This window comes from Eubalaena glacialis, chromosome 7 (assembly GCF_028564815.1).
Source record: "Eubalaena glacialis isolate mEubGla1 chromosome 7, mEubGla1.1.hap2.+ XY, whole genome shotgun sequence".
Lineage (NCBI taxonomy): Eukaryota > Metazoa > Chordata > Mammalia > Artiodactyla > Balaenidae > Eubalaena > Eubalaena glacialis.
Window position 1 is genome coordinate 22,232,435 of NC_083722.1, and position 15,204 is coordinate 22,247,638.

At 41.6% G+C, this 15,204-nt stretch overlaps 1 protein-coding gene across 1 annotated transcript; it reads right to left on the minus strand.

Moving 5' to 3' along the window:
* Positions 1-1,962: 1,962 nt before the first annotated feature.
* ZSCAN31 (zinc finger and SCAN domain containing 31) lies at positions 1,963-13,192 on the minus strand. The gene is made up of 4 exons (XM_061195837.1): positions 13,119-13,192; positions 4,781-5,254; positions 3,819-3,969; positions 1,963-3,283 (listed from the first exon to the last, which is right to left on the minus strand). The coding sequence occupies exons 2-4, from the start codon at positions 5,159-5,161 to the stop codon at positions 2,508-2,510; spliced, it is 1,308 nt and encodes a 435-aa protein (XP_061051820.1). The 5' UTR covers positions 5,162-5,254; positions 13,119-13,192; the 3' UTR covers positions 1,963-2,507.
* Positions 13,193-15,204: the final 2,012 nt, after the last annotated feature.

Consider the following 15,204-nt stretch of genomic DNA (forward strand, 5'->3'; position numbering starts at 1 on the left):
CAACTTTTCTCTTTGCTGCAGGCTTACCCTATCAGGCCCTCTCTTCTCCCCGTCTCTCCCTTCCTGTCTCTCATTCATTGGGAGGCCTCTCCTCCCCTTTGCTTTTCTCCTTTACTCCTTGGGCCTCTTTTGTGACTGCTTTCTCCTCTGTGAGCTTTTCTTTGCCTTTCTGGGTAGGTGAGAGAGGAAGGGGCTGTCTGAGCAGTGGGGTTAGAGTCTCAGAGAGACCAAACTGAAATTCAGTGTTGAAGGTGAGTGTGGTCTGTAGAAGCAGCCTAGATAAGGACACGGCAGCTGAGACTTTGTCCCTGTGTCCTGAGATGCTCAGGGAGCACAGGGAGGACTGCAGGTCTGCACTGTGCTCGTAAACATGCAACAGCTGCTTTCCCCTCACCCTGGGAGCCCACGTGAAGGGGAGGGAGGAGGCAGAGCGGAAGCTCTGTAGCAGGGGCTTTTTCCTAAAGCAAACGTTTATAGGAACTGCTTAGACTTCCCAGGTAAAGATTTGGCTTAATCTGCCTGTGCTAGAGCAGAGAACACTGCCTGGTTTCCCAAACCCACCTCAGCCCACCTGCCCATTGCACTTCTGGGGCATCTCACTCCTTTGAGGGTGGGGTGGGCAGTGGGGAGCACAGGTATAGGGGCAACATGCTGATGTAGAGGTTGCAGGTGTAAGAAGGATGGGAAGGAAATGGATTTGCTGGCATCTCTAGCTGATTAGAAGGACCATCAGGACTGTCTGGGGCCTTGATACTCAAAGTGTGTTCCATGAACCAGCAGCATCAGCATCACTGGGAGCGTAGTGAAAATGCAGATTCCTGGGCCACACTGTGGCCTTCTGAATTAGAATCTGTATTTTAACAAGATCTCGGGTGATTTGTAGATACTCTAAAATTCAGTAAGCACTATTCTAGGGACTTCCCTGGCGATCCAGTGGTTAAGACTCCATACTTCCACTGCAGGGTGCATGGGTTCGATTCCTGGTTGGGGAACTAAGATCCCACATGTCACGCAGTGCAGCCAAAAAAAAAAAAAAAAAAAATTCAATAAGCAGTATTCTAGGTAGTCTGCATTTAGCCACTGTTCTATTTACAAATGAAACAGTCAAGGAATTTTAGAGTTTTTTGGTTGTTGTTATGGTCCCTAAGCTATAAGGAAAACCAAATATATATACATATGCATATACATATATACACACATATATAGACTTCTTTAACTTTTTAAAAATAGACTTTGAAGACATATTTTAGTACAGTATACTTTTAGGTTGAACTTTTATTTCCCTTCTTTTGAAATTCTGATTCAGATTTTGACTGTGGAGAAAAGTATAATGACACTGTCAGCAGAGCCATTTAACATTCTATTTAGTTCAAACATGATACTTACAATTCCACCTACATTCATTAGATGGTATTAAGTTATTTCTTTATGTAAATCATAGTGCACGTTTATTGAGAGTTATGTTTTCAGTGCTTTACAAGTTTGTATTAATTTATTCTTATGTTCCCTATGAGAAAGGTACTCTTATCCCCTATTTTATAGACAGGGAGACTGTAGCATAGGGGCATTTAATTAAACTGCCCGAAGTCACACAGCTCACAGATGGAGAGGCAGGTATTGAACCTAGACAGTGTGGTGCCAGACTTGTGTGTTTAACCCTGACAGTAAATGGCCTGAGAACGCTGGACTCCCCAGTTAAGCAGCAAGCTGCCCGAGGTCAGAGGCTCCTTTTCTTGATAGAGTCTCAATGATGCTGCTCGCAATGGCCCTCCCAAGTTGCTGACTAGCCTTCAAAAGGCAGTGGCAGAAAAGGCTATGAATAAAACAGGCACACTGAAAAGGTTTTAAAGTATCATCTTATTCGTTATTTATAACAAAAATGGAAACCTTAATATGGTAATGACCTGCACTGGGAATTTGGAGTTAGATATCAAAATGGGACATGGATTTCTAAACCATCAAATCTATAGGTTTCACACCATGGGTAATGCTGCTTAATAAATGAGTTTGCCGCCCATTCTGATAAAAGCAACAAAGAAATCATCCATTAAATTCCTGGGGAGACTGTGGCAATGATTTCCTAGGGGAATGGGAATGATTCTTATTCCCCAAAATCTTAATTGTGTTTAAAATGTCACTTTTACAAAAAAAAGATTAATCTCTGAATATCTTTTGAATGTACCCAATCTTAAAAAAAAGTATACACAATTGCTAGTCATTTAGAGTTATTCAATGTTAAATATTACTCAATAACGGCCCCTCCATACCAATTTATCTCCAGGTAAGATTTGGTCCCTTTAAGAGAAATCATTAGAAATGAACCAAGGGATAGGGAAGAAGGAGGTTGTCAAGCAACTGCCAAGTCATCCACCCAGGAGACAGCAGCACCTGGTCTGCAGAAAAGCCACACATTCCAAAGCAAAATAAATTTCATAAGAGCAAAATAAGCCACTTGAAAATCCTACTTTCCAAGATCACCCCATTTGGGGCCCTGGTGGTCCATGGGATTAGTCCAGTTTGGCAACAGTATGGATTCTAAAATGCCTAATGAGGTTGCAATGATGACTGAAGGCTTTCCCACACTCATCACACTCATATGGTCTCTCTCCAGTGTGGCTTCTCTGATGCTTTATAAGGAGTGTTCGCCTACTAAAGCTTTTACTGCACTGACTGCATTGATAGGGTTTCTCACCAGTGTGGATTCGGAGATGCTGGAAAAGCCCCGCATTCTGACTGAAGGCTTTACCACACTCGTTACAGCGATAGCGCTTCTCTCCAGTGTGTATCCTCTGATGCTGAACAAGGTATGAGCTCAGGCGGAAGGCTTTCCCACACTCTTCACATTCATATGGTTTTTCCCCTGTGTGGATCCTTTTGTGTCTGATGAGGCCATTGCTGGCACTGAAGGCTTTCCCACAATACTTACATTGATAGGGTTTCTCTCCAGTGTGGCTCCGCTGATGTTCAACTAGGCCTGACCTCTGGCTGAAGGTCTTTCCACATTCTTCACATTCATATGGCTTCTCCCCAGTGTGGATTCTCTGGTGCTGAATGAGAACTGAACTCTGGGTAAAGCTTTTCCCACATTCGTTGCACCTGTGACGTCTCTCTCCAGTGGGGTGTCCCCTCTGCTTTTCTACCCTGCTCTCACGTTTACAAGTTTCTCTGTACTTAGAATCTAAAGGAACATCTCTTTGGAGTCTGCTATTCTCAAAATGTCCCATTTCTTTTAAGACTTCTTGTTTTGATGCCAAGTCCTGGTTTTCAAGTACAGTTTCACCATCTAGAATAATAAATAGATCAAACATCACCTCTTTCCTTTATGAAAGAGTATAACCACAGGATGGGGAACAGGAAGATCCATATCAAGCACACACATTCTAGGAATCCAAAACTGGCAGTGTAATGTAAAGAAGACCTAAATGGAGATATTGAGAGCAACAGAGTAAGGGGTCATCAGCACCTGCTGAAATGGCTGGAGGGGGTCACCCAGAGAAGGAGAGGCTTCCAGAGAGGATGTACGCAAGCAGGCACTGTGGAATGCTTACTAGGAAGCAGGAACTGTTCTAAGTGTTTTATGTATATTAATTTATTAAATCTTCAAATGACTCTCTGACTCCATACTATGATTATCTCCGTTTTTACAGTTGCATAAACTGAAGGCACAGGAAGGTTACTTGACCTGCCCAATGTCACATAGCTTCTAAGTAGCACTGCTTAAATTCCAACCCAGGCAATTTGGTGCCAGAGTCCACAGTCTTTACTACCCTATACTGAACCACCAGAGATCCCCTGAATGGACCTGTGAAAGTCCTTACCTTGTTCTCCAAATTTGTGGGGCCCAAAAGATTCACATTTGAGCTGTGTCACCATGGACTGAACCTGGAGAGCTGTTGATTCCTGCTTGGCCTTCAAATGCACTGCATCCCCTGAGAGCACGTCAGAATGTCCGTGTTCACAGTCTGGGGCCTGAAGGCAAGTAGGTATATTTGGGTTCATAAGAGGAGGACTACAGGAATCCAGGCTAATACTCAATGAAAGAGATCATATGGAACCATATGAGACATTTTGTAGAGCAATGGCACAGTGGAAGACCCAGAGTTTAAATCCACACCCAAAAGCAGAAGGGGGAGAACAAGAGTGGCCCAACGTGATATGGTGGTTTAAAATATGTTCATAAGTTCTTTGATGCTTCTTCCATTAATTCCTCTCCCCTTGAGTGACAGCTATACTTAAAATGGCTCATTTCTACTGAATAGAATGCATGGCAGAAGTGATGGTATATAATTTCTGAGACTAAGTAGTAAAAAGGATGTGGCTTCATCCTTATTCTCTCTTCCTCTATTTCTCTGTCGGTCTCTTGGGGAAGCCAACTGACATGTTGTGAGGACACTCAATGAGCCCTAAGGAGAAACCCACATGGTAAAGACCTCCCACCAACAGCCAGTGAAGAACCGAGGCCCCCTACCAACAACAATGGGAGTGAGCCATCTTGGAAGTGGGTCCACCAGCCGCAGTCAGGTCTTCAGAGGACTATAGTCTTGGTTGACATCTTCACAGCAACCTCATGAGAGATCCTCCTAAGTGGCTCCCAAAACCCTGACTCAGAAACTGGGAGATAATATTTGTTTTTTCAAGCCATTAAAGCTTAGGGAGGGGGGTAATTTGTTACCCAGCAACAGAGAACTAATACATGAGGCTATAGCCAAACAACCTGGGTCACCAAACTTCACCCTTCATTTAATATTCTGTGTCCAGGAGACTATCTTCCTCCTCTCACCTGGTTCTCTGGCTCACTTAGCTCTCGCTCCAGATCTTCAACTGCAGCCACCGCCTCCTCCCCACTCTCGGGATGGTGCTTCTGCACCCAGGCCTGGAGCTCCTCGGGCAGGATGGTCAGGAACTGCTCCAGCACCAGGAGCTCCAGGATTTGCTCCTTGGTATGTGTGTCTGGCCTCAGCCACTGATGACAGAGTTCCCGGAGCCGGCTCAGTGCTTCTCGGGGACCAGGAGTCTCTTGGTAACAAAAGTGCCTAAAAAGTTGGCGGGAGGCCTCCTGGCCAGAAAAGCTGCTCTCCTGAAGGTAGGTTCCTTGGTCCCAGATAGGGTCTTCCTCTACCTTCACAATCTTAAGTCCATCCTGTTCCCCTGTTGAAGCCATTCTGGGATTAACTTAGAAGGGCTCACTCCAGCCTGAGGCAGAGGGGTAACTGATTTAAGATCCCCTGATTTAACCTTCCTTAGGAGGATGTACCTGATGAGAAAAATTATGTCTTAATGGAAATTAAAAAGTAATGGGGAAAAAAAACAAAGTATAAGAACAATAAATATTATGCTATCATTTATGTTAATAAAAGGTATATATAGTATTTTACTTCTGTACGTTTAGAAATTGGAAAAAAAGGCATATGGCAGAATACATTACTGACCCCAATTCTTCACCCTTCCCTGTAGACATGTACTTTGTTGTGCCCTCCCACTGTGATTCTGGGCTCAGCCATGTGACTTGACTTGGCCAGTGTGATACTAGCAAGTGTGATACAAGCTAGACTTGAAAAGTACTTGTGTGATTGGGCTTGCTTGCCCTTGCCTGCTACAATTGCTAGGAGGATATGCTGGCTTTCAGATGATAAGAAACATGAAGGACAGAACCAAATCACCCCAGAGGGGCATATGAGACCATCCTAGGTCAGCTAACAGCCACCTAATCCCCAGACATGTAAGTGAACCTAGCTGAGATTTGCAGAGCTGCCTGGAGGACTCACAGCTGACTGCAGATATACAAGTAAGCCCTGTCCCTATCAGCTGAACCCCAGACTCATGTGCTAGATAAATGTTTATTGCTGTATGCTGCCAAAGATTTGTAATTGTTACACCACATTATTATAGCAATGAAAAACTAATACAGAGGGGTGGCCTCTGGGGAGGGAACTAGGTAACTCAGAATAAGAGAGGAAGGAAAATAATACCTTCAGTATTTTTTCTGATTGTTGAGCCATTTCAAATAAAGTACTTATTCCAAGAAAATAAACAAATAAATAAATTTTAGTGATTTAAAAGCCTCATAGTCAATATATGGTAGCTTTAGGGGAAGAACAGGACATATAAAACTAGCCATAATATCAAATGATGAGTGCTATATAGAGGCTTCAACAGAATATCTAGGGAGTGATGAGCAGGAAAAACATAATTCTGACAGGGTATGGAGCAGTGAAAGAATGTGGCTTAGGGGCAAGTACATTTGAATTAGGCCTAAAATAACGAACAGAAATTTGTCAGGCAGAGAAAGGGTGATGGGAGGAGATTCAACATCACAGGCCAAGCAAACAACAGAATCAAAGGTATTTAAGCTTACACTGCACAGTGAATCTAAGGACAGGCAGTGGGTCCTGGTGGCTGAACTACAGAATATAGGGTGTGGGGAGAAAATGCATGACAAGAGATGAGGTTGGAAAGATGCATTTCATTGGAATAGAGAACAACCCTGAACTCTAGGCTAAGATGTTTAGACTTTACGATATGGAAAACTGAGGGTCATCAAGGTTTTTATTTCACAGTCATAGAGTTAGACCTGTATTTTAAAGGAATATTGAGTAAGATTCAGGAGGGAAATGGTAAGAATATGCTGTAGGATTGTGGCAGTTTAAGTTGGGAGGTTTAATGGTGGTTACACTGATACAATGTTTACTTTAGCGGTGGAATTTAAGTTTTATATATGACTTTAGTCTGTTTTAATAGAATCATTAAGGTCTGAGAGAACTGAGAAAAGTTTCTCAGTTATACTTTATTGGGGGAAAATGTATTTATTCCATTCATTCAAATATCATGTGCCTACCAGATGCCTGGCATAGGTCAAAGTGGTGAAAGGGAACAGAACTGGTCCTTGCCTTTATGGGATTTGCAGTGGGAGAGACAGACTTTAGTACAATATTCATATCAACTTATGTTGTAGTGTTAAGAATAGAGAGCGTTACAAAGATTGTGGGTCTTATTCTTTGTCCATGTCCAGCATCAACTCTATTTTTTTACTCCTTACTGCAGCATCTGGGTATCAGGTTTGTTGAGTCTTCAGTCCAGGAAGACTGTAAGCCTGAGAATTCTTATGAATTTACATCGGATTCCACTATTATTAAAAATATGGCAAAAATTGTTCTGTGACTATAGGTTCTGCACCTGAATGCTATTGAGAAACCATGGTGATCAGGTTTTTCTCTTGAGCACCACAGGCAACCCCTCACAGACCCAAAGCCCCAGGTGGGGCAGCCTCTGCATTTGCTGTGCTGCTCTCCCCACAGTTGGTGGACTTAGGATTTACCTCCTGATCTTGTGCCACCATGAACTCTGTCTTTATCCCTGTTTTCTGGATAAATAAATGAATTCTCCCTATCTATGTCCCTTTTCCTTTCATCAAGCCATGGCAAGGGCAGGGAAGGGAGAAGGCAGAGAAAATGCACTCTTCCTATTCTCCCCTATGCCACCTCTGCTCCCAGGATCTGTATGTGTTACCCTATGTTCCCAGCTAGTCCTCCCTTGTCTCCTGTCTCCTCTCCCAGCCATGTCCCAACCTGCTACAGATCCCAGACACCTCTCGTACTTGATATACAACTGATAAACTGAATGGACTGAGTTCTTTAAAATCATCTTTAGAGAAGCACTGCAAGGTAGAGACTAATGTTCAAATCATATGGCCTTTCTAAAATGGGACTGACCAAAGCACCCCTCTCACAGAACTGTGATAATTATATAAGGTAATGCATATGAAAAGCTTAGCATGGTACCTGGCCCACAGCAATTGCTAAACATTAAAAAATTACCAGGTATTATTAGCAAAGCAGTATTAATAAGTTGAATATCCTCTTTTTATAGAGGAAATAGACCCAACAAAATAAACCATTGAATTCACAGGCCAAATGCAGTAGACAGTTGAAAATCTTGGAAGAAATATTTTCTGATGCTAGAGGCTTCAGTGGACTTCCATACTCATGAAAGGGGGTAGGAAAAAAAAAAAGACTGTAGGCTACTGACTCAGGCTATGGCTTTATCAGAAACTACGGACCCAGTGGCCAAGGGACAGGACCAGTCTCATCTGCAGTAACTAAGCCCTGAAGCTGCTGGCCCCATACTAGGTCTGCCCGCCCTAAGAACTTCTTGGGGCAGCAACACTCAAACACTGGGTGTAAGTCCCAGAAAGGGTCTTAAATATAATGCTGAATGAAGAGAGAGAAATCTAAGACAGAAAGCTGCCCACACAAAATAAACCTACAAACTAAATTCTAAAACGCATGAATAACTCTAACCCTAAGAAAAATAATCAACAAATCAGAATAGAAATTCACTTGATATGAAATTTATTTTATAGTCCAAGGAATTTTTTAAATAAGTGATTTTGAGAAATACATGAGATAATGAAACCAAAACAGGCAAAAAAATGCAACATCGGGTAGATATAAAAAAGGACTAATGAGAAATCTTAGGATTTAAGAAAAAACTTTGACATTTAAAATGCATTAGAGGATAAACAACAGAACGGACACAGCTGAAGAACAACAGTGATTTTTAAGACAATACTGAAGGCTTTACTCTGAATGCAGCAGGAGATGAAAAATATGAAACAGCAGTTAAGAAGAGAGAATATTTCATATATATATCTTCTTAACTGCTATTTCATATATATACACATATATAATACATAAATATATATACATACTGTATATCTAAAATGTTAAGAAAATACAACATTAATATACAGGAGCTTCAGAAGATGAGAATGTAGTGAATGACTGAGAAATAATAGTTGAGAAAAAAAATTAAGAATTTTCCAGAAATGAAGGCCTGACTTCTCAGATCAAGAGTGCACACCTAGACATAATATAGTGAAACTGCAGCCTATTGAGGATAAAGAGACAATCTTAAAAGCTACCAGAGGAAAAGAGACAGATTACCTACAAAGGAAACACAGCAAAGTGCTCATTAATGGAGTCCAGAAGGCAATCAGAGTGGCGAAATGACTGTTGACACACAGAATTTACCCCCAGCCAAAAATAAATAAATAGAGCAAAATGAAGCCATTTACAACCCACGAACCCTTCCTAAGAGAGTAACTAAAGGATGTAGTTCAGCAAACAAAAGTGAACTCAGAGAGAAGGTATGAAACAGAGGAAACAACATAAGTCCAAAAACTGACAAAATATGGCAATAAATTTAAATGATTATGGAAAAAAAAACCTCCTGTAAAGTAATATATTCATTCACATGTAAAATGATGTACATAAAAGGTTATTTACTGTAGCACTGTTTGTGAGGCAAAAGGTTGGAAACAACCTAAATGTCCACCAATATGGGACAGGTTAAATAAATTAGAGGAATCCATATATTGGACTACTACTATGCAGTTTTTAAAAATAGAGAAACTCTTTATGTACAGATATGAAAGGACTGACTATTTTTCACTAAATGCAAGATACATTTAGTGAAAAAAGCAAGGTTAAGAACCACTGTGAAAATATTATCAGTTGTATTTAAAAAAGGAAAAAAAATATATATATATTGGATACCCAAGCAACATTACCTATCTCTGGGGATGGGAAATGAGTGGTTGGGAGCAGGCATGATGTGGAATTTTTCAATGGATAACCCTTATTACATTTTTTTACATGAGAATGTTTTACTACGCAAAAGGGGAAGAATATAAAACTAAAATTCTTTATAATAACAAGATGTGGTAGATGGTCAATTCAGTAGAAAGAGTGTATTAAGGCCCTTGTTGTCAGGAGAACAGAAATACTGAACAACAGACCTCATTAAAAAAAATTCTAAAAGTAAATACACATCTTATAATTTAAGGGTGAATCAGCAAGGAATTGGAGCAAATGGAACTCTCATACATTAATATGATAGTTTAATGGGTACAACCACTTTGGAAAATTCTTTAGAACTATCTCTTAAAGCTTGAGAATAAAAAAAGTTCTGCAGCTGTGGTATCAAGTAGCCCAGAACTGACCTAAATGGGAAGGAAATCCAAAAAAGAGGGGATATATGTATATGTACAGCTGATTCACTTTGCTGCACAGGAGAAACTAACACAACATTGTAAAGCAACTATACTCCAATAAAAATTAATTAAAAAAAAAAAAAGTAGCCCTGAACTGGTCTGTTCAATCAATCAACAATTCACTTCAGAGAACATGTTTTTGTAAGTCCATCAATTAGTGGTAACCCATAGCTTTTGAAAATCAGCCAATCCGTAATGACTCGTTCCAATAAACACAGCTCTGAGAGCCAACTAATCAACAACAGTTTGTCCCATGAAACCAAGCCCCCAGAGATGACGTCAGCCCACCGAACTCCATGCTTCTCAAAACGCCCGTGTAAGAGCAGCAATCTCTTCTGTACCTAGTGAGGACTGTTCCTAGTCAGGATATCTCTCCAGCTGTCTTTTCATTTCAGATATTGAGTGATGGTCTCATCATTCTTTGACAAGCTGAACATATGTGTACGCCATGACCTAGTAATTCCACTCCCGGATATATACCCCAAGGAAACAAGTGCTTACGTCCACTAAAAGCTAAAACTACAGGAATGTTCAGAGCAGCTTTACTCAAAATAGCTCCAAATTAGAAACAACCCAAATGTCCATCAACTGCAGGATAAACAAACAGTGGAACTGTGGTAGGCAGAATTCTAAGATCGCCACATGATCTCCGTCCTCTATGACTGTCATCATGTCACTTAAGATTGTTAGTTTACATGATAAAAGGTGTAATTAAGATGTAATTAAGGTACCAATCAGTTGACCTTAGGAGACCTCTAGGTGGGCCTAACCTACTACATAACTCCTTTAACAGCAGAGTTTTCTCTGGCTGGTAGCAGAAGACGAAGTCAGAGATTTGAAGCATGAGAAGGATTAGATACACAATTGCTGACTTGCTGATGGAGGGAGCCACCAGTAAAGGAATGCAGGCAGCCTCAAGAAGCTGAGACCAGTCCCACAGTGGCAGCCAGCAAGGAAAGGGAGACCTTGGTCCCACCAGGGACTTCAGTTCTACAATTGAAAGAAATTAAATTCTATAAATGGTTTAAGACTCTTGTATTTTTAAAACACAGTCAATAAATTTAGTGCCATTTACATTAACCAAAGTTTTCCTATTTGATTTCCTCTGCTGTCCTGCTTCCTGGCTGTGTTCCAGAGAGAACCAGTCTCTGTGTTGCTAGAGCTTTCATTCTAATGGGAAGACACTGAGTTATCAAATAAATGGAGGACCTCTTAAGATAGGATGGTGAGAGGTGAGCCCTTAAGAACAAAAAGGAGTGAGCCCTGCAGAGTAGAGGTGCGGGACAGGGGGGAGAACTGTTCAAAAGCCCTGAGGCAGGGCATGGTGTGGTCAAAACAATGAAAGGAGGCAGAGTGCCTACAGCCATGTGAAAGGAGTGGCAAAAATTAGGCTGGTAAGACAAGCCAGATCATGCAGGGCACAGGAGTTTATTTTTTAATTCTAATTACACTGGAAAGCCACTGAAGGCTTTTAGGAAGGTAAGTGACAAGACCGGGTTTACTTGTTAAGAAGCTCTGCTACTGGATGGTAGGTGAGCTGAGGGAATGAAGGCGGAGGCAAGAGAGTGGAGGCAGAAAACGCAAAAGTTGAAAGCGTGGTGGTGGAGGCTATTGCATTGGATCCAAAAGACTGCCACTTAGGTATAATGTCAATGTATTCATCAAATTAATTTAACTTTGAAAAATACAACTGAAAGGCAAAACAGCTTAACTTTTGTTTGAAAAAAGTGCTTCAGTCTTTGGACAGATATTTATGGAGCTGTGCTAAGAGCTGGGTATACACAGGAGTTTATAACTCATGGAGATAAAATTATAATAGAATGAAATAAAAGCCATAATCTCGAAGATGTGTATAAGGTACACTCCTGGAGGAAGTAGGACAACTCATCCTAAATTCCGTGCATTACCTGTAACCCGCAAAGGAATTCACTTCAAAAATATTTACTAAGTGCCTATTACGTGTCAGGCAGCAAACACATGATAAAAGAGTGATACAATTGCAGAATTTGATGTGTCCTCATCTCCCTTAACTGAACTAAAAAAATTAAAACATGACGTGGCGTAAAGAGCGTAAAAGAGCGTTTTCCTTTCTTTCCTTTTTTTTTTTCCCGGCAGCGCCCCGCGGCTTGCGGGATCTTAGTTCCATGACCAGGGATCGAACCCGCGACCCCTGCGATGGAAGCGCGGAGTCCTAAACACCGGACTGCCAGGGAATTCCCGCGCGTTTTTCTTATTAGCTTCAGCATACGAGCACATCAGCACAACGAAGAGATAATGAAAATCATAAACCACCTGTGTTGCAAAATAAATTCCAAAGGAAAACTGATCACAAAGGCAAGGAAAAGAGGAACAACTTAAATACCACAAGGAAACAGGCAAATCCGGAAATGAAGATACTCTACGGGACGACTGGCAAGTCCTTCAACCAGGCAATAGGATGGGAAGAAGGGAGGGGAAGGATAGGACTGTTTTAAATTAAGAGACTTAACTACATGCAACGAATGGTCTTTAATTGGATCCTAGTTGGTACAAACCAACTGCAAAAAACATTTGTAGGACAACGAGGGGAAATTTGAATATGAAGCAGGTGTCAGGCAATACTAGGGAATGCGCTTAGGTTTAGTTGGGTGTGTTGATATTGGGGTTATGATTTGTGTATGTAAAATGTCCTTAATTTTCAGAGATGCACATACGAAACTATTTAGGGGTGACAAGTCATGATGCTTGTAATTTATTTCGAAGCATTTAAAGAAAAAATAGATGCGATAAATACTGTGTAATGTTAACACTTGTTAAATAAAAGTGATGGGTATATACGGAGTCGGGCTTTTGACAGGGAGCGAGACTCCCAGTCGGACGCTCCTCCTCCACCTCCCCACCTCCGCTCAAGACCACAAGCCCCGCCTGGGCAGGGGCGGGACCTCCTTCTACTCCACTGGGGCTTCAGCCCTGTGTCGAGGCGACGGCGAGGCCACGCCCGCGCAGACGTCCCCTCCCTGTCTACCCCAAGTCACCGACTTTAATCTTCCCGGGGCGGGAGGGTCGGGACGAGGGGCCTGGGACTCACCTCCGGGGTCCCGGGAGCTTCGGATCCGTGGCGCGGGCAGCAGCGCCCGTACAACCGACAAACCACAAAGGCCGGAAGTGCGTCATCGTTCCGAGCCCCGTCGCTGAAGCCGAGCAGCCCTTTCCGCGATCTTGTTCTCTCTAGGAGCTCCGGAGGTTGATGCACTTTATGACTGCCTCATTGCAAGGGTCGGAACCAGAAATCCAGCCCGAGGCGGGGAAACCCAGCGAGATTTCTGTACGGAGTGGCTCCCGGCATCTGGGAATCAGATGGTCATAGCAATGAAAAATGTTAGGGCCGAAAGGGACTTCATAGTTCCTCCAGTCTGGTACTTAACCGCCCATTGCTTCCTGAGGCGCTCTCCTAGCTTTGGTCCCTTTGACACCACAAAGGAGAGATGGTAGTTGTTGTTGGGGTTTTTTGTTTGTTCATTTTTAACTCTCAACCTCTGTTTTCTAGAATCGCAGTCTAGAAGGAGACACGGGCACAGAAACAAGTAACTACATACAGCTGATTTGTATGTGAAATGAAATAAAAATGAAGTAAATGTTTGTAAATCGATTAGGATAGTCCCTGGACCATAGTAAATGCCGTGTAAGTATTTAGAAGATAAATGTATGTATTAGGCCAAAGAGGAAAACTAATGGAGCAGATCAGGAAACTGTAGGAGTTTGCCCTCGTATTTAATACAAGGGGAATAGAACAAGAGAAAGGAATTTCCAGAGATGGAATAAAAGAATAAAATCAGGAATGGGGTGAGATACTTTGGTCATCCAGAAAATTGGGCAAATCACTATGGCTGGAGAACGGAATATACAGCAGGGGGCACCTGCAGTTACTGTTCCTGGATCCCTAACCAGAGAGTTTGGGCAGATATGATCAGATTTGCCCCTAGAAATGTTACCATGGCAGCAGTGTGGAGGGTAGACTGGAAGGATTTGAGATTACAGGCAGGTAGACCAGTTAGGAGACAACTGCAAGAATCCAGGGTAGATATAGTGAGGGCCTGAATCAAGGCAGTAGCCACAGTAGTGGAGAGAAGGGGATAGATAATATATGTTAAGAGGTTGAATTTATTTTTTTATCCATTCATTTAACAAATTCTCTTTGAATGCATTCTTTGTGCCAAGGGTTTCCTCTAAGGACTGGATATAATAATAATGAACACAGATCTTGACCCTCAAGAAGCTTAAAAGAGAAATATAGACAGTGCGAGATCTAATATATATAATTTGGGTGAAACATAGATATGAAAATGGAGATTTGGAATGGAAAAATCACATATTACAAATTTTAAAGTCTTAAAAGCATCGCAAACATGAAAGTCAGAAAAATAATAAAATATTTTTATTAATTAACTGCCTGATGCACTTCTATAATAATTTTTTCCTAAATTGTTGGCTTTATATTCTTGGACTGTCTTTTAATGTTAATTTTGTAATTTAAATTTTTCTAGAAAGAATGAAAAGATAATGTAGCAAAATCTATCCTCTAGCATAACTCATCAAAAACTTTTTAGGGCTTCCCTGGTGGCTCAGTGGTTGAGAATCCGCCTGCCAATGCAGGGGACACGGGTTCGAGCCCTGGCCCGGGAAGATCCCACATGCCGCGGAGCAACTAAGCCCGCGAGCCACAACTACTGAAGCCCGGGCGCCTAGAGCCTGTGCTCCACAACAAGAGAAGCCACCACAATGAGAAGCCCGCGCACCGCAACGAAGAGTAGCCCCCGCTCGCCACAACTAGAGAAAAGCCCACATGCAGCAACAAAGACCCAATGCAGCCAAAACTTAATTAATTAATTAATTTAAAAAAAAACATTTTAAATTATTGATATTTGAGTAAACCTCTATCAAGTTTCTTTCAATTATGAGCTACAAGATTTTAGGATGTTTTAAGTTTTTTGTATGAGGACTAATCTGAGAATCTCATATCGATGACACATTAACTAGATTGTTTTGATGTCCTCATTGTCAGTAGCAGACATCGTCAGTGTCAGTATTTTATGTCAAATGTGCAAGAAATTTAAATCTTTTCACTGTGTTCAGTGATACACTGCTCTTCATTAATTAGATTATTGAACAATCCA

Coding starts and splice junctions, on each gene's coding strand:
- ZSCAN31 (XM_061195837.1), bottom strand. CDS start 5,161: ATGGCTTCAACAGGGGAACAGGATGGACTTAAGATTGTGAAGGTAGAG. Junction 3,970..4,780: donor TAAGTGAGCCAGAGAACCAG/GTGAGAGGAGGA, acceptor ACTTGCCTTCAG/GCCCCAGACTGTGAACACGG. Junction 3,284..3,818: donor CCACAAATTTGGAGAACAAG/GTAAGGACTTTC, acceptor TTATTATTCTAG/ATGGTGAAACTGTACTTGAA.